The sequence below is a fragment of the Hetaerina americana genome, unplaced genomic scaffold (genome assembly GCF_022747635.1).
Source record: "Hetaerina americana unplaced genomic scaffold, ioHetAmer1.1.p SCAF_6, whole genome shotgun sequence".
Taxonomy (NCBI): Eukaryota; Metazoa; Arthropoda; class Insecta; order Odonata; family Calopterygidae; genus Hetaerina; species Hetaerina americana.
The window spans coordinates 76771861-76796901 of record NW_027287205.1 but is presented as its reverse complement, the minus strand read 5'-3'; the positions used below and the strand labels follow the sequence as shown (position 1 = coordinate 76796901).

Sequence of the window (25041 nt, the reverse complement as noted above, 5' to 3'; positions counted from 1 at the left end):
ACGAGTACATTTCAATGAGTTCATAGTGATAGCGATGCCCGAGAGTTCAGCACAAAAACAATAAAAATTAAAAAAGTTAACTTTTTTCTGGGAGACTTTTCATAGAGCGTGCCAAATAATTTTCTACCCCAGCAGCAATTTCGCGCCCTCGAGTGCTCGCTAATTTGACATTTTTACATCGTCTTGAACTCATCCCTCGGAAGGAAATGTCTCCTTCATTTCCCTCCCTCATCCCTCTCTGCCTTTGAGGCGGTTTTCGCGCCCTTGCTCTCTTTTCCGCTTCCGAGTTGGCCCAATGATCTAAAAATGTCTAACTATCACATTTCATGCGGCTATTTCATTTAAGTTCCGTTCGTTCTCTTCCTGTTTAGGGATCAACAAGCTCCCCTGATTTTTTTAAGTGTCGTGTACTTGATGAAACTGGCTCCCTTGAGTAGGTCGAGGAGATTCATCCTAATAGTTGCGCTGGGAGAGTACCGACCAGGCAAAGATCACGTTCTCACATTTTACCTTCGCCATTATTTTTTCATGCATCGAACGGCAAGCTATGGTTTTTATTCAATATTTAAAAATTATTAAAACCAATCAATTTTCTTTACGGTAGCTAATATTGATTGGAGATAATTTCCATTGACATTTGTTACCATCTTAAGGGGGAAGTATCTCAAGTATATGATATACCCTGAGCTTTTGAATAGGGCGCTTTACCGTGCAAAAACTTTCACCTGCCAGAGAGACACTGACGCCCGTTTTAACGACTGGAATTACCTAATAATTACTACAGAACAGGATTGAAACTATTTTGAGATTATAGTTGTATTAAAAGTTTTAAAATAAAAAAACGCATTAAAAATATGTTACTGTAGTAACGCTGAGTTAGTAGTTATTGGGACCCAGAAATTATACATCCGAAATTTTTTCAAAATGGCGGCTCTAATTAGTTATGGTAGTCTCGGTGAATTTAAGTTTTTATTGGATACAAAAATTATTATTGTTACTCCCGTTTAGTATAATACCAAATAGCCTAACCCTCTACGCTACAATAGACCATTGTTCAATTTCACATATTCAGTTTCTATTACATTTGATTTGGCCCAAAATATCTAATCTTTTCCTCTTTCTACCAGGCATTTTCCCCTCTCGCTATCTTCAACATTCCATTACCATTCTATCTGCCCTGCATCCATTTTTCCTGCCTTCTTTGAATTTCTTCCAAATGCCTTCTCTCTTTTATAACGATACCTAGACATTCTTCTTTCGTTTTATTTTTCGTTCCTTTTACTTTTGTTTATCCCCTTGTCTCAATGACCTAAATTTCTGAGTCGTAGAAAACTAATTCTCTTTGCATCTTTACGTAAGGTTATGTCAACAACTTATTTATTTTTTAAAAGTTTTTTTACTTAACGTGATACCTATTCACTATCCTTACGAATTTGCTTCGTCTCTTTTAATTTGTCTCAAACGCACTTCCGCAATAGGTGAACCGTTCTATCTGCCCTCTAACTTTAGTGTTTACCCCAGCTTTCCTATTTTTAAGTCCATAATTACCTCAATTTGTATAGCATTGGATCTCATCTCAGGTCAACTAAACTGCTCTAGCAATGCGCTCAGCAATGATTTCAGCCCCTTGGATGACTGACGAGTTAAAGCCAGTTTATCCGTAAGTCCAACTTATTTTATGTTTTTTTCACCTAGCATTGCTCTCTCCAGCCTTTCTCATACCCCGCTTACAATTTCCTCCGCATAAATAAAAATTAAGGATGATGATGTGCAGCCGCCTTTACCCCCTTCCTATCATTCATTACATATCCCAATTATCATTTCGCAACCCGTTCCGTACCTGTAGTCTATGGCACGTGTAAGCATCGGACAAGTTTCATAATTATCCAACCTATACCTATATTATGTAATAGTTTCATCAATGTTATCCCATTAAATTGAAATCCACGAAGAAAAAACTCTTAGTTGTTTGCCATATCCCTTTAGAACAGTGGCTTCGTAACTTCAATGGCATTACGCGTACCCCCACCATTTCTAAATAGAAACTGATATATCCCTAATAAAGAAATTTCCCTCCCCTCCATCCTTTGATGGAAACGAATTCGGCAATCCTTTCTCATTAATGAGACTATGAAACTCTTCCAATCAAGTTTTCTTAAACGCTTGAGTAGTTCCTCTGCGGTGTTAGTAATTCATGTATTCTTGCTCGATTTCATTCTCTCTAATGCCTTTCTTATCTTGCAATCATGTATGTATTGACCCCGCATCCTGATTGGCGTTATGTTCTCGTTCTGTCTAAATTGACGGCATATTACCTTTACCATATATTTATTTTTATTCTCTCCAAAGTTTCTAATTTTAACATTCGTATTCATCACGTAGAAATGGCATATGTCTAAAGTGGCAAGACCGAAAATTCGTAGTGGTGAATTCGCTTGCGTCCCCAATTTATGTGCCATAGTGAGAACATTGTGACCAATGATGATGAACTAAAATTAAAGTCTCAACGGAAAAGTACTCATGCAAAATGTTTATCAAATTTCGGTCGATTTTATTTCTCCTTATTCATAAATCAACAACGTGACACCGTGCCACATTACTTACCAATGTGCTATAAAAAGAATAAACGGACATACATTTTCCTGACTAATTTTTCATTTACTCAAGTTTCAATGGAAAGGATGCATTGAGATTCTTACAGCTTCTTTTTAGACTGATTATATTGAACATTTCCTGAAGATGTAAAAAGTATTTTACACCACGGTGAAAGTAAGAAGGGGTGATTGAGATTGGTGTGGTGATTTACGGGGAAAGTTAATTCCTCGCCAGTGATCAAAAACGTATTAAAAATATTAGAACGATTATGTTTACATGGGGGCATTTCCCAAATATCTTTTCAAGGATATTAATCCTATTGCCAGGGACCGTATTCGGGAACTTAACAATACAGTCACACCGGTGGTTTACGGGGAGTTTATCCCTCGCCAGGGACCGGCTCATCACACCGAATAGATTTGCGAAGAAATTAATCCAGACGCCAGCGACCTACCTGTTCTCCCGAAGTAGGTCCTTGGCGTCTTGATTAATTTCTTCGCAAACCTGTTCGGTCTACGAAGCCTGTCCCTGGCGAGGGAAAAACTCCCCATTAACCACTTGGGGGTAACCAGTGTGACGGTGTTTGTAAGTTCCCGATTACGGTCCCTGGTAATAGAATTAATTTGCTTGTAAGCCTACTCGGGAAATGCCCCCGTGCAAATGTAAACGTTCTAATATTTTGAATGTGTGTCTGATCACTAGCGAGGGATTAACTTTCCCCGTAAATTACCACACCAATTTTAATTGTGGCGAAAAACACACTTTTACGGCTTAATTAAATATTATTTATTACAATCAGTCTTAAGTTTCATTCATTAGCATAATGGTGCCCTGCAGGCCAGTTACGAACAGTTGTGAGTTAAACCACCGAGTCAAGGAACGCCCTCAGTTTTATCCAGCATTTTACCGGCAGGTACTTGAGCTTTCAGGGAATACCAGATGACAGAGGGAAAGGATCCTCTTGCCCTGATCTCAATCGACTAATTATTCTCAGTAGATGATGTGTCGATTTCACTTAACGTTGGGTACACCAAAACTACCATGGGGTAGAGCAAATCTACTCCACTCCTATCAGGTCACCATTCGGTTTATTAACATGCTTTCAGAATATGCATTTGCACGATTAAAACTTGGTAAATTTTTTCTACCTTCTCCGAAATGAAAATTAATTAGTGCTCTTAATGTGGAATTTAACTTCACCATTCTCAAGGGATTTAAAAAAAATATTTAATGCCACATTCCATTTTGTTCGAATGAGTGCGATATACCTGTATACCGAAATAGTGCGTGCCAATTAATGCGTAGGGAAATATCTGGTAACCCTTGGCCCACATAAGAGCCTTATTTAAAGCTACGCAGTGTATTATCACAAGAGGATAATCAAAGAATCCTTGTGATTTATCAATACTTACTGTGATTAAATATCAAGTGCAAGGTTATTTGATTTCTTATCAACCCACATGTTATTGTTTTAAGGAAACTTTAAGGAAATGCATTGCTAAGTTTTAATTACTGAATAAATGGTAAATAAAATAATAATCTTTGAAATATTAATTAATTACCACATAGTCTCAACGACGAAATAGTCTCGGATAATCTCACCTTAAGTTGTACTGACTAACTTAAACTATCAGGACTTTTACTATCAATTTTCAAAATCATGAAAAATATGTGCGATGCTAAAGTCCGCTCACAATTTATCAACTAATCCAAATTTATGATCACCTGTAGTTACCGACCTTGTTGCCACAATCCTGCTAAGCTCACTCCCACAAGTATGCGAACACTTTAGCATGGAAGACACATAAAGATTTCATTCAACCTTGGAACTTAATTTCTCCGCTTACTAGTAGCGGTTTAGTACAGCCATATTTTATGCGTAAGTCAATTGATGCCCAAGTGATAAAGAATTAAGCCTGCGTGATTGCACTCAGCTTTAGTTATTTGCTTCGCAACTTGAAGTTTATTTCCCATTAAATTAAAATAATATTTTGTTAAGACGTAATAAGATTGCGAAAACATAGTAACTCGAAAGAATTTAAATTGTTGTGTATTAATTTAGCCCGTCTCATTGACTTTTGAATATGGTGGCATTTATCTAATTTTACGGGAATTTGATCCTGATGACACGCGAGGAATGTTAGGATTGGTAGGAATGCTTTTCGTAGTTCACGCATGCGCGAAGTCTCAGTCAGTCTTCAATCGGAGCGAGGTACGAGTGGTCCGTTCAAGTCGGTAGTTTTGCTCGGGTTAGCTTGCGGTTACGGTGGTGGTTGTTTATGTGATCTCTTCCTAATTTATATTTATCGAAATATACTCGTTAATTTGTTAAATTCAAGACAGTATGTCTGCTGCAGAAGATAATTTGACCGCAGTTCTCTATAATGTGAACGACTTAAGACTTGTGAGTAACGTTACTTAATTTCTATTATTTTTTTGTGATAAGTCGATGTCTTGTCTGCTGCAAATTTAAACTTGGCATTTTGCAGGAGAATCGTCCAATTCCCGTCCCAAAAGATGACGGTAAGAGTTATAAACGTATCATTTTACGTTTAATATTTTCATTCAAAAGAGATGGTTCTCTCATGAATATTTAATTTTACAGAGGTACTCCTTGAGATGCATTGTGTCGGCATATGTGGTTCTGATGTGCATTACCTTGTTAAGGGAGCCATCGGTGACTTCGTGGTGAAGGAACCTATGATTATGGGACATGAGGCAAGCGGAGTAGTGGCAAAAATTGGAAAAGATGTCAAGAACTTAAAACCAGGTAACATCCCTTGGGGATAATTATTTAATAGCTACCTGGCACAGTATTTATGAAATAGCAACTCTGAGTGTTAATCTCCTGTGGGAAAACTGGTATCGGTCCATATAAGCCTTAAAAAGATACGCCTATGGTATCAGCTGTCGATCGCCTTCCCTTATTAATACTGCAGCCTTGACAATATAAATTGAATTGAATTAGAGACAGCCAATTTAGCCTTCGATTTTTTGTTAGGGTTAGAAGCTTTTCAAATATTGGCAAGTTACAGCATTTAAGTACAAAATATTTATTCTAAGTAAATGTTTTGAAATAATTTGTTTGCTTACTTTGAGGGTAAAGAAAAAGATTCTAAGAAATAATCTAAGAGACTTTAGAATAGGTTGCAGCATATTGTGTACCTCATGTGTAGATCCTCGACTACAGTTGTTCTCTATTACTAACTTGAGCACTTATCACCTACTTAGGAGTTATAACTACCCATTCAGCCAATGAAAGGAAATCCAAGTCTCCCTTTGGGTGGAAGGTTATACTTTCTGCTTCCCGATTTCATGTGCCCATGGAATCCAGAAAATGATAGCATATAAGTCTAGGAAGGGCAAAATTACATTCCAAGTGTTTTTTTTACTTTTGAATCTGGTCCTGTAGCATTCCATTTCTTGGTTGGACACATGGAAAGTAAGCAAAAAATATGAGGCATAACTCATTCAGTTAGAGACAATGGATAAAACGAGGAGTTTATTATGGAAACTATTTTGTTTATAGTTACCGCATCCTTCCATTTATGCTGTGCTTCTACCCAGTTTGCTGAAGTTGTAACTTTATTTTGAATTTTAGCCATACTTTTTCTTTATAACTGAGCTTTTTTCTCCTGAATTCCATTATCTTTAACTTCTATGTAGGTTATCTGAAATATTATGAAAAGACATTTTTAATCCAATAAAAATGTGAATGTTCCATTGTTGGTAAATTCCTATTTTTAGGTAGTAATTTTTGTCATTTGTTCTGCCATAGGTGTCTTTTGATTTTTGGCATTGCAGAATGATGTGTGGTTTCCACATGTGTGTTGATAATGCTAGAAATGTCTTTTTTTCTCTTCAATTGATGTTGATAGCAAGTTGATTTGAAACCTTTATGAGCAAAAACAGCAATGATGGTGGGATATTATGATATCATCTTTACAAGAAATTATTAATATGTTGAATTTCCTGTTATTGTTGCTAACTATGGAATTCTGTATTAGTATACAACAGTTGCTTCTTCATAAGTCAATTGGAATATGAATTCTAATATTTCAATTATCAATTTATCATGTGATTTTTCCATCCTACATTTATTTCTCTCTCTTATATATCAAGATGTGTATGCCAGAAGCTAGTCATAGCTACATATCAGTTAATAGGCAGTAGCAAATTTCTGAATTTCTATAATTTTGGCCTACATTTAATTGTAATTTTATTAATCCCAACAATTTCATTTCTACAGACTTCTACTTATGTCTTTCATTTGAGTATTTATCTCTTCAATAAACCCTTTTATTTTATTTGTCAATCAGTTCAAGTCCCTCTTTAGTTTTGGTTGATTCTAGTTACTGAAAGTTTTCGTTATCCTGTGTTATCTCTTTTTCTTCTAATTAATATTTGTGTACCGTAGGGGATCGAGTGGCAATTGAGCCTGGTGTACCTTGTCGAAGATGCAGTTTTTGTAAGGAAGGAAACTACAACTTGTGCCCCGACATCATATTTTGTGCTACACCACCTTGTCATGGGAATCTTACGCGTTACTATGCTCATGCTGCTGATTTTTGCTATAAGTAAGGCTGCCTTTTAATAGACATTAGTATGTGGATTCAGTCTAGGTAATGTAACACATGAAAAATTTTCCACAACTCATTTTTCCGCAAGAACTTTCATGGGGATTGGATTGGAGCGTTGGCTAATGTACTGGCTTCAACTGGGTTCAAATCCCATCAGTGGTAGGGCATTTAAATGGTATTCCGATGCCTACTTTGGGTGTTGTGTGGAGAGCATTTCAAGTACTCTGTTGGTCAGATAGGACATGAAACTGTGAACATCTTGGCAGCTGTCCTTAAAAGTAGCCCAATGCTGATCCCAGGCTTCTCGCCACCATTACTCTAGTCCCTAACTATCATACCCATCCAAAATTCCTTGCTTCTGTCCTTAGAGTACATATGACCTGAGACTCTCTGTTGCCTCCCCTTTGAATTAGTACCAGATCTTTTATCAAAGTGTTCACCTGTAATTTGGTTTCTTTATTAAACATATATTTTCGTAGGGTGATTATAATTTTCCATATTTGTATTTCACACGATTGAATCCCAAAATCATAATCTAATGAGCATGCTTGTAATGGAGTGAGATGATTGTATATGATAGCTAATACTAATATGTAAATCAGTCTATTAGCCTTTTCATTTCCATTTAACCAACTCGTCAATCTGATGCAAAATTTTCAAGTTTTCAAAAGATGAAAATTTTCATGAGAGCTATCATTAGTACATATGACTCAATTCTATGAATTTACGAGGTGATGTGAAAATGGAATTTGACGCGATTAAAATTTAGGCTGGCTTTTTTTATGGAATAATGCATTACTATGAATTAGCATGGCAGAAGTCAGATGTTTTGGTAGTTGATTGCCACTTGCAGCTGTTGATTTTAGTACAATAAACGCTTGGCTTAACAGAATTGGTTTGAATTAACATTTTTAGAGGTGGTAGGCCTCGGACCCATTTCATTAAAATTTAAATGAAAAAGTAATTCAATTGTCTCTCTTGTAATTCCTACTGTCAGCTGAATTTAATGATATTTCTGAGGAAATAATATTTTCTCTTTTTTTTCTCCTTATAATTTTTCTTCAGTATATGCAGGGTTTAAATAAATTTCTTTTGAGGTCACTGAATAAGTAAAATTTGTAATTTTTCACTCTAAACTTTAGTACCTTACTACCGGTTTTGATGCTGAGGGGGCATAAGGAATAAAATTTCATAACATGGCTGAGCAATACAATTTTTCATATATACTCTTTCTTGGAGGCGAGGTGGATTATGGAAGGAAGTTTGAGGTGGGAAGGGACAAGTATCGATCAAGAGGCAATGGGGAGGGGTGGAGCATGGGTTGGTACAATGAGCTGGTTGAGTGGGAGGGAAAAATGAGTAGGAAGGAAAGTGTAATGAATGGGGGGGGCAAAGGAGTTTACAAATGTACTTTGTTCAAGGACAAAGGCACTTTAAAAAGGGGTATCTCTAAAAGATATTCTTGCTCACCAATTTTCCTGTAATGAACTCTCCTCTCATCTCTAACTGTTCTAGTGTGTAGATTTTTATCCATTTTCCTTTCGTTGAATTACTTGCATGTCCAAAACAAAACATTGGCCATCTTCCATATATGTTTGACAAAATGGTGGGTGACATTCCCATTCAGGACATTTCACTTGTGTTTCTTGGTGGGTAGCTTGAATGATCTCCCTGTTTTTCCATTATAAATTGAGTTGTAAACTGTGTATTTTAGTTTTTAGATGCAACTTTTTTCCAAGTTTCCACTTTGTCCATGTTCTATTAAAAATGTTTGGAGGGTGTTTTTGTTTCATCATGCAATCATAAATTTGGAAATAGATTTGCTCTTCTTTCAGAGATTTGTCCATACTTCATGAAATCAGCAAAGTTGTGAAATATTTGTTTTGCATATTATATTTGGTGATGTAATTTGTGATGATATTCATAGGAACTTTATTATTGTTAGGAAATATATGGCCTAGAGCTAAGAAATTTGTGAAATACAAAACTTTTATTTTCACTATATACGCCCCTTACTTAGCATACAGTTACATTTGAATTGTTAACTCCAGTTAAGCATTAAGTACTTCAACATTTATTAGCTTTAATTTTTCAAAGCTATTTCTAGCATATTATCATGGTATTGTATGAATTACTAGGCCAATACTTATTTTGTGTGAACTTCAATTCAAGTTTTGTTTGTTACTATAGCATGAATTTTGTCTTAGATTGTCATGGTTTGACTTTTAAGTTAACTGTATAATTGCTATATTTTAAAATTCAGGTTGCCCGACTACTTGTCTATGGAAGAGGGAGCCTTGCTGGAGCCCCTCTCTGTGGGTGTCCATGCATGCAGGAAAGCTAATGTCACTCTGGGGTCCACAGTGCTGATAACTGGTTCTGGGCCGATTGGCCTTGTGAGTCTCATTGCAGCCAAAGCAATGGGTGCTAGTAAGGTGCTGGTGACTGGTAAGAATATATGTATGCACATGATACTATCTGCGGTAATTAATAGTTTATCATGTGTAAATATATTTCAAAGTTAAGCTACTTTTCATGCATTTTGTTAAATAAACCTTTTCAACAAGATGTCACCATGGAAAATTTACTGCTTGGTATAGGAAACTATGAAAAATGGCTTAACCTCGTATGAGAGCTAACTATGAGAGAAATTGGAAATTATTTTAGCTAAAAATATTTCAGTATGTTGAAATGTATGTATGTATCAGTAACTTTTTTGCAAAAACAATGAAAGACTATTTGTTTCTGAATGCATACTTTGGATACAGAACCCATATATTATTTCAAAAAAGTTTTGAAATACATTTGAAAACTAGTAAACCAGCTTCACTGTATTTTCTTTAACATGGCCTTGCTCAGTGACTATCAGAGTTTATCTAGATGGTAAATCACACTTTAATGATTTAGTATTAATTATACTTTCCAAGATCATTCATTCTTCACCAAAGTTGGTTAGATGTTGTGTGTTTTATGGCTCGATGACTGTTTCCTGCAAATAATTGATTTTTTTCTTGATAGATGTTGTCACTCAGCGTTTGAATTTGGCTAAAGGCTTTGGGGCAGATGGTGTCTTATCAATTCGTAAATATGACACCGAAACAAGTCTTGCAGAGAAAGTGAAAGAGGCCTTAGGAGGAAGTCCATCAGTTTGTATCGAGTGCTCTGGAGCAGAGTCAAGTATTCGACTCTCCTTAGTGGTGAGTTACACAAATATATTATTAATTGGGATGGATAGTAATAGTAATTCAATGTCATTATAATAATCATTTATAATCCCTTTTATAATTTAGTGATTTTATTAAACTATAAATACTATACAATATTATTCTATATATTTAGAAAAAAATATTCATTATGTAATATCCAAAACAAATCTGAAATATAATTTCTGAGGAAAAATAAAATTGGCCAAATATATCTTTTGTTTATCAGATAATTTTTGATCATAGACTGAATCCATCATTTGAATTTTATTGAGGGGTTGTCAAAAAAGGTATGTCATTAAAATGATATTAATTTTCATTGTACAATTAGCAGCTAATGTGTATTTCTTGAGGAAATAGTGATTTCTTTGTTGTAAGCTGTATCCTGACTTGTCTTTATGTTGAATTTACTCCTTTATCCTTGGTCTCTTCTTACTTTTCTAATGCAGACTAAATATTATATACCTGTATGGTCAGAGCAACTAATGATAAAATAGGAGTACCTTGTTCAGGACATGGTTGGATTACCTGAATAAGCATCATAAAAGAAATTATCTTTAGAAAAGTGGTCATATTACATGAATTCAATTATTATCTTTGGTATAAGAAATTGAGCTCTACGGCCTCATAAATTGATAAAATAAAATGAAAACCCTATAGCCCTAATGAGTTAGCACCACTCATCCCACAATGAAAACAAAATTTTTTGTTGTGATGGTTTGTGGGAAAAGCAATTCCGTAACAGTGACCAACCACTACCTCTCAACAAGAACAACCTTCTGCAGTAGTTTGCAGGAATGTTACTATCGCAGTGACTAACTGCAGACCCAAGCACTCAAACACAATTGGGATCATTGACAGGGTTAAAGGGTCTCAGTTAAGGATACCTGGGTTTATGAACAGATATACACTATCCATGACTGTTTACAGGAATAAATTCCACGCTAGGGACAAAGACAGAGGTGACACACTCACAAGCACTCAGGAAAACAATCACTCACTCATTCAAAAAGGGCCTCATTACTTGGAGAATGTTTCTCAAATTGAGCAAAGTTAGCAAAAAAACAGGAAAAAATGACTGCATCAGATACGTGTATTTCAGCTACAATGTAGCCCTCCTCAGAAAACTGAAGAAAAAGAGGACTTGCTACAAAAAGTTATATGTGAATCAGGAAAGAAGTATTTTTTGCAGGGGTCCTGCATGTGGTCCCCTGCACTGCGGCTTTCCAGCCGCTTAGGCTACTAAGGCAAGAAGAAATCTTCTACACTGTCAGCTATTTCAATTCCTCCCCGTTCAGAGTAGCCTAGGCTTTTTCTTAGCTGGAAGGGCTTCCTCTGCATCCAGGCTGGCAATATGGCACTTGTAGCGGTCTCATGGCAAAACTCGGATTTCCACGGCCCTTGAAACGAGGTGCACCTCTGATTCTGCTGCTCTGCCAAAGAATTTCCTTGAAATTCTTGGCAGAGCAGCAGAATCTGTAGGCAGAATGACGTTGTAAGGGTTCCAACTTCCTGTCTTCATGCATCCTGGAACTGTGGGCAGAAAAGCCGCGGCCCAAGATGCACCAAAGAGCAGAGTTCTGCACCACTTGATATCGAGCGAGACTTGTTCCGCATCACTCCTGACTGTACTGGTGCTGCGTACGTAATGATCACCAGAACCCACGCATAGTACAGTCGACGCTTCATGTCCATACTCAGGATAGGTGGGTCAATAATAAGCTGAAGGGGATTAAGTGCCATGTATGCCTTTGCACAGACATGAAGCACATGGGAATTTCAAAGGAGTTTTCCCTCCATCAGCACTCCGAGGTAGAGAACTTTGGATTCCCACGGTAGGACAACTCCTTCCACCAATAGGTTCACTCCTGGCAGCCCTCCTCTTCCTGGTTGGAAGACAATCACCTTTGACTTTTGGCTGGCTTCAATGTACGAGGGTCATCCGGAAAGTAGTACCCGTTCGTGCCGCATGAAGTGCTGACGACGCGAGTAGCCGCTGGACGAGGTCAGATAGCTTCAGTGGCTTGTCTGCCTTCTCTGAGCCAAGTTGCGTGACGCTAGCATTGCCTGTGTTGTTTCTGTGATTGTTTACAATGTTTAAAAAAATTGAGAACGCCGCCAGTTGTGAAGTGAGGGCAGTGATTAAATTCCTCAATGCAAGAAACGTTCGCCCATGTGATATTCATCGCCAATTAAAGGAGGTGTATGGAGACAATGTAATGGACGAGTCGTCTGTTCGGCGGTGGTGTCGCAACTTCAACATGGGGAGGGGGAACACACACGACGATGAGCGTTCGGGGAGACCGTCTGTCATTACAGACCAACTGGTGAGCTCAGTTGACGAATTCGTGAGGAACGATCGGCGCGTCACAATTGATGACATCTGTGAGCATTTTCCCAATGTTTCTCGAACAATTGTTCATGAAATTGTTAAACACCATCTGCATTATGCAAAAATTTGTGCAAGATGGGTCCCTCGCGTATCTCAATGAGCTGGCGGCGAAGGACTATGCAGCAGGAATACAGAAACTTGTCACACGTTATGACAAATGCCTTAATTTGCTTGGAGATTATGTTGAGAAGTAGTTTAAAGTATCCTCTTTCAAATAAAATTTTTTATGTTTGTTAATATTTACTTTTGTGTCTTTATTTCACGAACGGGTACTACTTTCCGGATGACCCTCGTATATCCTAAGCTAAAGAGTGGTGAAGGCAAAAATTAGAGGAACGAATTACTGTAAAGGGGGGGGGGGTGAAAAGGAAACAAATACGGTAAAGGGTGGGGCATTGTAGTCAGTGGAGGGGGTGGGGTGGAAATGAAAAGAAGTGAGGATATTTAAAGAGGGGAACATTAAAAAAATGACAGAGAATTTGAAATACTAATTTTAAAGTAGAGAAAAGGGATTAGTAAGTAATCGGTCCGTTGTCACTATTATTAATTTTCAATTTTAATTTGCTGATAAAGAGACTTTATACCATAAACCTACAAATACGGGCTACTACATTTACCTTGATTCCTTTGTTCCCAACAGTAACCTCGCTTCTTTTTATGCATTGGTCCACAGACTAGTTAATATTCCACTTGTTAAAAGTAGTTATTTGAAAGAGTTAAAGAATATTAAATGTATCACCACACAAAACGGCTTTAATGGGTCTATAATAGATAATATATTGAAAAATATAACTTGAAGAGGCTCCTTAAGAATTCCAATACCTGCTCTCAAGACGAGCCCTTACACTACATTAAACTACCTTACCATCGTCCATTGACTAAAGGTCTAGATAAGAAATTTAAAACATTTAATGAAAAGATTTCTTTCAGTAACAGTAAGAAACTTAAACTTTTGCTGGGGAACAGAAAAGATAAGATCGACACTGTCAATAAATCAGGAATTTACCAAATATCTTGGGATGTTTCCTAATTGGGATAAACATGTTGGAACATAAAGACAAGTTTCAAGGAGCATATGGCCCATTTTAAATATAACAGACTTGAAAATTCCAGCATTGCTCAACACTTACTCAATACAGGACATGAAACCTCGGAAAACGATCTTCATCTAATCAAATAAACAACCAATTATTTACTTGACACTTATGTAAGTCTGTTTAACCACAAATTTAAAATTAACGTTATCAATAGTGACAACAAACCAATTTCTTTCTCATCCCTTTTCTATATTTTAAAATTAGTGTGTCAAATTCTCTGTCATTTTTCGAATGTTCCCCTCTTAAATCACCTCACTTCCTTTCTCCCCCTTTCCCCCCTGACTTAATAAACCCTCTTGTTTTAAATGTTCCTTTGTGTCTGGAGTGTAGTAATGTATCCATGTTTCATCCAAAGTCATGTATTGATACGAAACTTGTCAGGGTTACAATGGTAAAGCATCAAACCAGCATCCAAATTGACCACACAATTGTGTTTATTCTCCGCTGAGAGATGCCTTTGTTGCTGAGATTTTTTTCTCACACAATTTTTCGTGCTGAATGAAAAACACTGTACTTTGTGATAAGCATGTCACCTCAACTATTTTTTAAACTTTAATTCATCGATCACTCAAAACCATATTGTGGATTTTGTCAATTGTAGTAGTCACGAACACAGGAGCAGATGTGCCGTGAACTTCATCCAGGTCTGCCTTGATCTCTTTTGATGTTATGCCTTTTAAATAGAAGTATTTTATTACTGCAGAAAACTCATTTAATTCCATTTTCTAAAAGTTTGTTGCTTCAGTCAACTACTAAAATGAAACCAAGCAATGGATATAGGTGAAACTTTAACAGCAGTTGAGTGAGAGATGGGGTGTACCTAAAGCAAACCCTTTCCAATTCTATGAGTGCCATTTCTAGGAATTTTGTACGAACTTATTGAATGACTCATGTTGTTTGCCACTCTACAAAAACTGGTCCACACACTATTAATAAGAATATAATATGTGCAGGATTTATATAAAAAGTATCGGGAAAAGTCAAGAAAAAATAGATGCTTCAGATATCGTTACAATGCCTCAAAATTCTTCAAAGTGCATCCCTTGAGCATCGGCACACTTTTGCCAGATTGGCTTTTCCCGACTCAAAGGCTCCCTATTTGGTGGATTCCAAAAGGTCCTTTAGGGTATGTGTGCAAGCTTCTTTGATGGCAGTTGAGGTCCCATGGTGGTGTCCTTAGAGGGAGACTTTCAATTTTGGGAATAGGAAATAGTCTGCTGGTGCCAAGTTGGGACTGTAATATGGTTGGGGAATTGTCGCGATGCTGTTGCAGAAGGCCTTTGCAAGCAGATACTCAACTATACTCTTAGCCATCCATTAAGACCTTTAGGACAAGTTTAGCATAGATCTTTTGCAATACCAAATTTTCAGTGGTAATGGTGTGCACCCGTCATCTTATCAATGCCAATACAATCTGCGATCATGTGTACACTTAACTGATGGTCTGAATTCAGCACTTCAGCTTCAGGAAAAAATTGTTACCGATACTTTTTTACAAAACTTGTACTCTATTAGAAGCTTTAGACTTGGTTTTCCTTAGTGTGTCAGCAAACATTTTCATTTGTGCTAGAACAAGTGATCCTGCAATTGGAATGTATTTTGCTCTTGTCTAAAAAAACAAATCTCAAGTCAAGCTTTTTAATTCCATGTATCCAGTTTGTCACACATTCCCTCTGGACTTCAAATTTGATCCTAAAAGCAGGACATTTTTTAAGCACCATAAAATAGGTTTGAATTTATTCATCTTAATCTGTTATTTTCCCATACCTGAAATGGCTATTAGAGTCATCCAGTTGTTAAGGAAATAAACTGTTTTGGTTTACTGAATGTAAGTAAAGTTTTGAAGTCCTGTTCTCAAAAATTATTCATTTGTTCTGAAGATATGTTTTATTACCAGTAACCAGTTTGAATTTATATTCAATTATATTAATCACAATAAACCCAATGGATTGCACTTTCAAGAATTCTAAAGTACATCAAAATAATTAACAATGATTAATGTGAAGTTGTTTAACATTTTCCATTTGCAAGACTGAAAAAAATATTATCATTCTAAATACAGTGATTTACCGACAGCCCTGCACATAATTTCTCTTGCAGAACTATTATAAGACAAAACATACATCTATTATAATCATAAGAATGGACTAAAATCATAAATGCATATAATTAACAATACTTAGCATATTCAGTGGACAATGCCACATTATTCTTCAATGTGTTGCACTCCTTTGTTCTTCTGCACTTGAATTTTATCGGTGCATCTTTTATTATGCGCTGTTTTCTTGTGATAAGATCTATCAATTTTATACATCAAACTCAAAGCATTTATTTTAAGTGCACTAGTTGCACTGTAGCTGACTCTGGACAACCATAGAAACAAAAAACAAACATTGGTAAAGTTTAGCAACCATGATGAATTTATATAATGCCACAAAGGGGAGGGTTAGGGGAATGTAATTTGGTGGTATTCAGATAGGACTGGGTGGGTGTGCATCACATTTGACCAATGATAAAATGCAATGAAATCAGGAAAGAACTTTGGTGGATGGAAATGTTTTGGTAATCATATGCACAGGTGTAGTTTCGTTCCTTTGCATAATGTTTCTTACTGTTCTCGAGAGGCATTTTACTGATATTAATAAATTCTTAATTTGACTCCAATATCCTTCCCTAACCATTGTTATTGTTCTTGTTCTGGTTCAAAATGGTAAAACCCTGAAAAACTGTAAAAAATCCTGAAGAAATCCATGATAATTTTAGGCGAATACACTTTTTCCTTAGTCAACCCTGTGATTTTTAACTGATTTTAAACAATTAAGTGGCTAATAGTAGGATATTGAGTAAAAAAGGTATAATGTATATGGTAATATAATTATTAATTGAGTTGAATTTAATAAAAGTGATATATGATAAAAGTTAGGCTTTTTAGCAGGTTTTTAAGTGACCAATTGGCTAATGGAGGCAAAAAGATTACACAGTTGAAATAAATCACTGATAAGCAAAGTCTCATGCCCCCGGACAGGTTCTTGCTCCTCTGCTGTAAGGCCATATCCCTTGGAAAGAAATTTGATAAATTAGGTAGCTGTCATTCAATCTTGTTAATTGGAAATGTGAGAATGAGCAGCAAACATTCTTCATTGGTATTCTTTTAAAATGTATTTTGATGATATCAGAAATTTCTTTTGACGAATTATAATTATCTTCTAATTTTTACATGCCATAAGATTTTCTTTAAGTTTAAATTCATATTTTCCATATAATAATTCATCAAACACAGAGTAAACCCTTCATACTGAATAAGTATACCATTTTTGTTGTAATAAGAGTCGCAGAATTTGGGGTAATTAAATAACTAACCTCATCCTTTTTGATATTCTCTCTCTAGGCTGTGAAATCCGGTGGCACAGTTGTATTGGTTGGAATGGGACCCTCAGAAGTTAAGGTGCCTTTGATAAATGCTTGCTGTCGTGAAGTAGTCATCAAAGGTGTCTTCCGATATGCCAATGAGTGAGTTCTAGATTTTGATTTATAATTGTGGAATTGTCGTGAAGTAGTTATTAAAGGTGTCTTTTGACATACAAATGAATGAGTTCTAGAATTTGATTAATAATGGTGTAATTTCTGTTGATACATTTGTGGATGGTGTATGGCTCTAAGCTGTACATTTTTAAATTTTAAACAAAGCTCTGATTGCAAACTTAATAAAACAATTTGTGTTGCAACAATTCTCTTGGTCAAACATACTATAAGATCTAAACTAGTCACTGCCCTGGGTTTCATAATAGACATATCTTAAGAACAGCCTTCCCTTATTATCAAGGTTCATTCATTTTTAAGAATCCTTTACCCTGATGCTTTTACATGCAGACCTTCCCATAATATGGTAATATAGGCCAATTAGATATTTGAACTTTTATGTAAAAGATAAAGGTACTCTATGCATAGTCATTTAATTCACATTCAATGTTTTTGTTAGCATATGACCATACACAGGGTATGTCTTAAAAATAACTAGAATGATTGATGGTTTCTGGCATTACTTTATGGAATCGATTCATATTTGAAATGAAAAAATAGTAACTGTGATTCCACTGAAAATTTGAACCTGAAACTGAAAAAAAAACCTGAAGATGACGTTGAATATCGAAACCCGGGTCATATCATAATAAATTTTGAATATAAAATTGGAATCACAAAGATACTATTTTTTCATTTCCAAACAGGATGATATTTGCCTGCAGCACATGTACAAGGTGTCAAATTATTTATTGATTGTTGTCTTACGTGAGACTAACAGTATAGCTGTAATTTAGTCCCTGGTTCTATACAAAACCTTCCTGGAAATTGGGATGGTGCAGTTGCTAACGTACTGGCTTCCCATCCAGAGGGCCCGGGTTCAAATCCTGGTGATGACAGATATTTTTCAGTGGATCCCGATCCCTGCTTGAGGTGCTTTGGGGAAAGCACTTAAAGTGAGTATGTTGTCCGTCAGGTGGGACCCCTTGGCAATTTTCGTTGAGTAGGCTAATGCTGATGCTGGGTTTCTCCCCACCCTGCCTCCTATCTCATCCATTCCTAATGGCGCAAATGACCTTAGCTGTTGGTTGCCTCCCCTAAACCTGTACTAAGGCTACGAAAACCTTCCTTGACCAATATAATTCTCTAAATAATACTAACATAATGCATTAAACCTTATGACTATAGTTGAAACGTAGTTTTAAAAATTATGGACGCATAAAAAATGTGTTTCTCCTGTATTGAAATAAAATTTTTTTTTCATTAATAACTGTGTATGAAAGTACGAGTCGTAATTTTCACTTACTGACCAATCATAAAATATTTTACTCAGTAACTATAAGGGCAGGTGAGTTATTTCTTTTTCATAATAAGATCCATCCATTCTTATATTTTAGTTATTCTTTGGCCCTGGATTTGTTGGCAAATGGAAAAGTGGATATTAGGAAAATGATAACTCATCATTTTTCCATTGAAGAGACAATCCAGGCTTACGACACAGCCAGAACTGGCCAAGGTAACCCAGTCAAAGTCATGATACATTGCAATAAATAAAGCTGTCGTGTTGATAACATGCTGTTTTAGTACAATTCTGACATCTCTAAGATGTTCTGGGTGCATTTTAAAGCATATATGGGGTATAAATTGTATTCTTTTTTTGTATTGATTTTTCATTTCTAAATACCTTTGCTTGTCACACATATGTATGAATAATTGGTATTTATCTTTTATTCTCATAAATATGTTGAAAAAAACAACTTCTTCCCTGTTATACATATTGTTGGTGATAATATTTTGCAATGAATTACTTTTTGGTTTTTATTTTTAGTTGTTTTATGCTTTTAGCTATTACCATGTGATTGTGAAGTCTCTGTAAAATGTTGAACAGAAAAACTGTTAAAATTTTATCATTAATTGTATTCTTTTACGTGTTATCCTTCTTATATTTATGATGTTTTATTAATCATTAATAAGCAATAAAGTATATTATTGACAAATTAAGTTTTCATTTATATATGAGGGGGTACCCAAAAATAACCAGAATAATACTGCAGTTTATGGGGTTTATGTAGCATGCACTTCTTCTGCTAGGTGAGCAGAGTGCAAATCATTCGGAGTTCTGCACTGGCATTGTTGTTGTCTGGGAAGGTTATGTTCAGTCAAACAATTCATTTTGTAAAAGCAGTTTCGCTTGCTCCTCATTTTTCATCATGGTGGAGATAATTGTATGCAAACAATGCACTGCTATGAAATTTTGCTTCCTGCTTGGGAAAAATACTGCAGAAACTGTAGTTTTGTTGGGAACAGCTGACAGGGATTGCGCTATGTGAATGACTCAAATGTGCCAGTCGTTTTCTCTTTTCAAAGAAGGTGAAAAGTCACTTGATGACATACCGCGTTCTAGATGTCCGTCAACAACAATCAAGCCAGTGGAAAACTTCATTGTCACCTTGCCCTCAAAAAGCTCGTCAAGAGAAATCAAACCTAAAGACGATGCTCATTTGTTTTTGATGTGAGAGGAATATTGCATTCTGAATTCAGCCTAACAGGTCAGACGGTTAACCAGGCTTTCTATTTGGAGGTTTGAAAAGATTGCATAACACTGTGCAGCAGAAAAAGGCCCAATTTGTGGGAGACGAAGGACTGGGTTTTCTACCATGAAAACGTGCCAGCTCATGTGGCCATTTCAGTGGGCCAATTTTTAGCCAAAAGCAGTATGACTCCCTTGCCCCTTTCTCACCTGACATCGCTCTGCATGATTTCTTCTTGTTTCCTTTAATGGAGAGGGCATGAATGGGCAATGAATGTTTTGATGACGTGGAAGTGGTAAAGAAAAAAATGAGGCAGGAGCTATTGGTCATCAAAACAGGTGAGTTACAAAAATGTTTCCAGCAGTGGTATCGCAGATTGGACAAATGCATTAAGTGTAATAGGGAGTACTTTGAAGGTGATGAGGTTTTTTTGTAAAAAAATAATATATATAGCGCTAAAAAAATTATTTTTGGGCACCCCCTCATATGTGAACCCTAATTTTGCTATCCTTTAAGATTATAAAGGAAATTGATAAGTGAGAAATTTTATTGTGTGTGACACTGGATATTTACTTAATTCAAACATTTCAAAATTGTTTTTTTTTACTGATATTAATACTGAAAAAGTTAAATGAAAACTCCTATAGCCGTAATAAGTTAGCACCACACTTCCTGCAATGAAAACAAATTTTGTTTTGATGGTTTGTGGGAAAAGAAATTCAATGGCAACGACCAACCACCACCTCTCGACCAGAATATCCTTCTGTATTGATGTGCAGGAATGTTGCTTCCTAGCCTGTGACCAACTTCAGACACAAACACTCAAACTCATTTGGGATCCTTCACAGTGTTAAAAGGACTCCATTAAGGATATCTGAGCTTCATACTGGGTTTTATATTTCTTCACTCACCTTGTTTATTTATGAGGCAGTAGAGCTCAAGTTTCCTAGATTTTTTATATTAATTCTGTTTATGTATTGCTAATGTTATTAAGATGTACTTAAACTTTGGATTTAAGGTCCATCTCCAGGCACAAGACATATTCAACTTCTCAACAGTAAAGAGTTAACAATTTTACCAGTCATTTTATATCTATTATATACAGAGTGTAGATCAATAAATTGTTGAAGATAAATGGATAGAATATATAGAGGAACTATGGGGTCAAGACATTAGTCCAGCAAGTGTAGGCATAGAAAGAGAATTTCACAGATGGGCACAGCTTAGGTCCAGGCACACTTGATTACTAGATAGAAAAATCATTCAAAGCATTGCAAATGAACAAGGCATATTGGTATATGACACTTCCATGGAACTACTTAAATGTTTAAGAGGACACAGGATGAAGGGGTTCTATGGACTAATTCAAAGTATTTATGAGAAAGGAATTTGGTTGGAAGGTTTCTTCACATCCGCGTTACCTACCATTACAATAGATGAAAAGGCGTCCCCATGTGAGGACCATAGAACAATAAATTTGGTTTCACATGCCACTAAAGCGGCACTTAGAATAAGAGGATGGACAGGAGGGAAAATAATTACTTAGGGCATGGCCAGTTTGATTTAGAAAGGGGAGAGGCATTTTCACACGCATGATGCCATGGCAGGAATGAGGCCACTATCAGAGAGGAACATAGAATACAAGGTCTTAGAAAGAGTGGAGACTGGTCTTTTTTAGCACGAATTGCTTGACAGATCAAAATCAGTGGGATGTCACCTTCTAGTGGCGCCTGTGAGATGGAAAACAACCTTGCTTGTGGCCCTATCTCAGCTTGTCTCCGCACAACAGCAATTCTTGTTTGAGCTTGCACACGCTTGCTGTACAAGTTCTTGTGTCCGTAAGAATGATGGTGTTAGGGAGGCAGTGGGTGTGCAATGAATTTTGTTTTAACCTCAGGAAAAGTGCAACTGAAACTTATGCAATGACTCGAGGCAATCAGCCATGAATCTACGAGTCAGACACAGTGTTCTCGTTGGTACAACTGCTTCCAGTCTGGACAAACCTGGATTGATGAAGAACCGAGAAGTGGACGACAATTGACATCAACAAACAATGCCCATGTCAACAATGTGGATGATTTAGTGTGTACTATCTGTCATGAAGATTACCAATGAAGTTGACATTAGTGTTCGATTGTGTTTCACCATTTTGACCAAAATTTTGGGTATGCAGTTTGTCACATCCAAATTTGTGCAGTGAGTTTTAATGGATGAACAGAGGCAAAAACATCTTGACATCAGCCAGGAACTGCAAGATCTTCAAGAAGACCGAAACTTCTACAAAGCAATCATCAAAGGTGACAAAATCTGGGTTTATAGTTATGAAATAAAAACCAAAGCCCAGTTTTCACAGTGGAAGGGACCATTTTCCCCATGACCCAAAAAAGCTTGGATGGAGCAATCAAACATGAAGGTGATTTTGATCGTTTTCTTTGATTTGGAGGGTATTATTCATTATGAATACGTCTCCAAAGGACAAGCAGTGAATGAGCAGCAGTATACAGAGATTATGAGAAAATTAAGACTTGCCATGTTGTGGAAGAGACCACAAATTGCTTTAATCATGACAAGGCTCCTCGGCATCCAACATTGATTGCTACTGAGCTTTTGGCCAAAAACAGCACACAAGTGATGCCCCAGCCAACTTAATCTCTGGTTCTTGTCTCAGGGGGATTTTTCTATTTCCTAAATTGAAATCCACCTTGAAATGATACTAATTTGAAACTACTGAAGACATCCAACAGAATTGTACCACAGACTTTAAAGGCCATCCTGAAAGAATTCCAGGTGGCAATTGAAAGCTGAAACAAACTATGGGAGAATTGTATTGGCAACTAAGGGCTGCATTTTGAAGGCAATAAGCATGATTAAAGGGTATTTATTCAATCAGTCTCATCTTTTTTTTTGAACAGACCTTGTACAATCAGGATTCATACTATGTTTGTTTCCTGGATTTAGGGAAGGAATTTGAAAAAGTAAACATGAGCAAAATTAAAAATTTATTGCAGAAAATAGGAATAGAGGGGAGATATAGGAGGCATATCCTCAACATGCTCATGTCTCAGAATACTCAGGTATGAGTGGAGAAGGGAAAGTCAGAATGAGCAAGAATCATCAAAAAAGAAAAAGTCAAAACAGAAGAGGGCCGTAGGTACAATATTAGCTTATATTAGTTTAGAAATTCACCAAGCAATCATCCAGAAAATATTTTTAAAATATTCATTTAAAACTAACAGTGCTGTTCTTATTTTCAATAGAAGGTAAACTGTTAAATCATTTACAACCCATATATAATGGGTCATTACTGCACTAAGTGAGATCATGATATGTTACAATAAAATTCTATTTCTATCAGGACAATTATATACATCTTGGTCAATAATTAAATTTAATATAATTTAATTAATATTCTTTGATTCATATGATGGCATGATACATATGCACTAAAAGGAGAACTTTCAATAGTTAAAAATGATTTCCACAGCCATCCTATGTCCTTGCATTGGAGATTATCCTAAAGGTTCATTTCTGCAATTTAAAGAGAGGTACATACAGTTTTCGGAGCATTTCCCCCATGCCACATTTAATCTACAGAATACATGCCCATGTTTGACCAGAGGTGACTGTTTCCACATTTGTTGATTTAAGCACTCATATAATCAGGTAGCAGCCTAAGGCTACTGAAGGACGAAGAGAGAGGATTGTTGCCTCCCAATTTATTGTTTTGTTCATAAAAGGGCCAAGAAACTTAGTATCTTCAGCACACCTCAAGCTGCAGTAAACAAATGTTATGTATGGGTTATGATAAATTCTTTTTTGCATAGGATAAAGAATAACATAAGATTTACTCTTATTCATCTCCTCCCTGTTCCACTCACACCAGCCCTCCATGCAAGAGACCTAAAATACAACATTACCCTTCTGTTTTGATAGGTGGTTGTAACACCAGCAAACATATACACTGCACCAATAAAAGATATAGGCAGATCATTTATATACCATAAGATGAGCAAAGGCCCAAGATCAGAACCTTAGAGAACACCCTCCAACTACCTTCTGGTAGGAGGATGAATATTTCATTATTTTACCTCTTATAATGGCTACTGCCTGAGTTCTATTTGGAAGGAAGGATCTCATCAATCATTCACTGCACCTCTTAATCCATAAAGCTGGATTTTGTTGGAATGACTTTCATGTTCAACTAAGTCAAATGCTTTCTTAATATTATAATATGTACCCATAGTATCAAATGACAATCAAGACCATCTAGAACTAAATTTAAAAATTCATTATAGGCAAAAAGGTTAGCATCCAAAATATGACCAAAGCTTTTGTTGGTCCACAGTTTGAACCTTGGAGCCATTAGTCATGACTCTCTGATCCACTCACTCCCTCCTTCCCTAGAAAAGCAGAAACTCCTTTCTTAACATTGTTTCCTATGCCAGTTTTAAAGTTTATATTGAACATATCCGTTAGAATACGAATATTCAACTGCTAGCCAAGGCGGTAATCGAATGAAAATGTATGGAAGTAGAATTGATATATTTTAGTTCAAAAAAGAGTGGTCTCCTTGCACTGATTTTTATTATTTTTTATTTAATGAAGAATGTTACATTCCTCTGGCTAGATACCAATTAATTATTCCACTGAGTTAACTTTTCCAAATTTGAATAAATAGAAAGAATTTTTAATTAACTGTTGAATTCTTGCCTCACGTCCAGGTAAATTGATTTGTTCTTTTTCAATTTAGTTTAACTATTCTGTGCGGATGGCATAACCTCATATTATATAAACCGTCAACTTAGTTTCGAGGTAAATCACAAAATCGCGACATATGTCGATAATCTTACTACATCCGAGAAGAACATTCATTCGTCTTAAATATATTTTTTCAAATCCATGGCTCAAAGTAAATGTAGAAATAGAATGCTCTGCCTATCTGGTAAAAGGCGAACACCATCCATTTCACGATTGTTCATTTATCTTCAGATGTCTTAATGCTAATGGATTTCTTTTCTTTCAAGCTTGGGTCATTTTTTACCGCCTTCTACTTTCTCAGTGCTCCTCACCGTGTTCGTTCCATTCCCGTTCAATTATCTTCCAGGAGATGGGAGTACGTATGAG

General features: G+C 36.1%; 1 protein-coding gene across 1 annotated transcript; it reads left to right on the top strand.

Moving 5' to 3' along the window:
* The first annotated feature begins 4813 nt into the window (after nt 1-4813).
* Nucleotides 4814-19344, top strand: LOC139695019 (sorbitol dehydrogenase-like). Its single transcript, XM_071593604.1, has 8 exons — nt 4814-4999; nt 5085-5118; nt 5201-5365; nt 7013-7172; nt 9439-9623; nt 10194-10372; nt 17256-17377; nt 18784-19344. The coding sequence occupies exons 1-8, from the start codon at nt 4940-4942 to the stop codon at nt 18938-18940; spliced, it is 1062 nt and encodes a 353-aa protein (XP_071449705.1). The 5' UTR covers nt 4814-4939; the 3' UTR covers nt 18941-19344.
* The last annotated feature ends 5697 nt before the right edge of the window (nt 19345-25041 follow it).

Coding starts and splice junctions, on each gene's coding strand:
- LOC139695019 (XM_071593604.1), top strand. CDS start 4,940: ATGTCTGCTGCAGAAGATAATTTGACCGCAGTTCTCTATAATGTGAAC. Junction 5,000..5,084: donor ATGTGAACGACTTAAGACTT/GTGAGTAACGTT, acceptor GGCATTTTGCAG/GAGAATCGTCCAATTCCCGT. Junction 7,173..9,438: donor GCTGCTGATTTTTGCTATAA/GTAAGGCTGCCT, acceptor TTTAAAATTCAG/GTTGCCCGACTACTTGTCTA.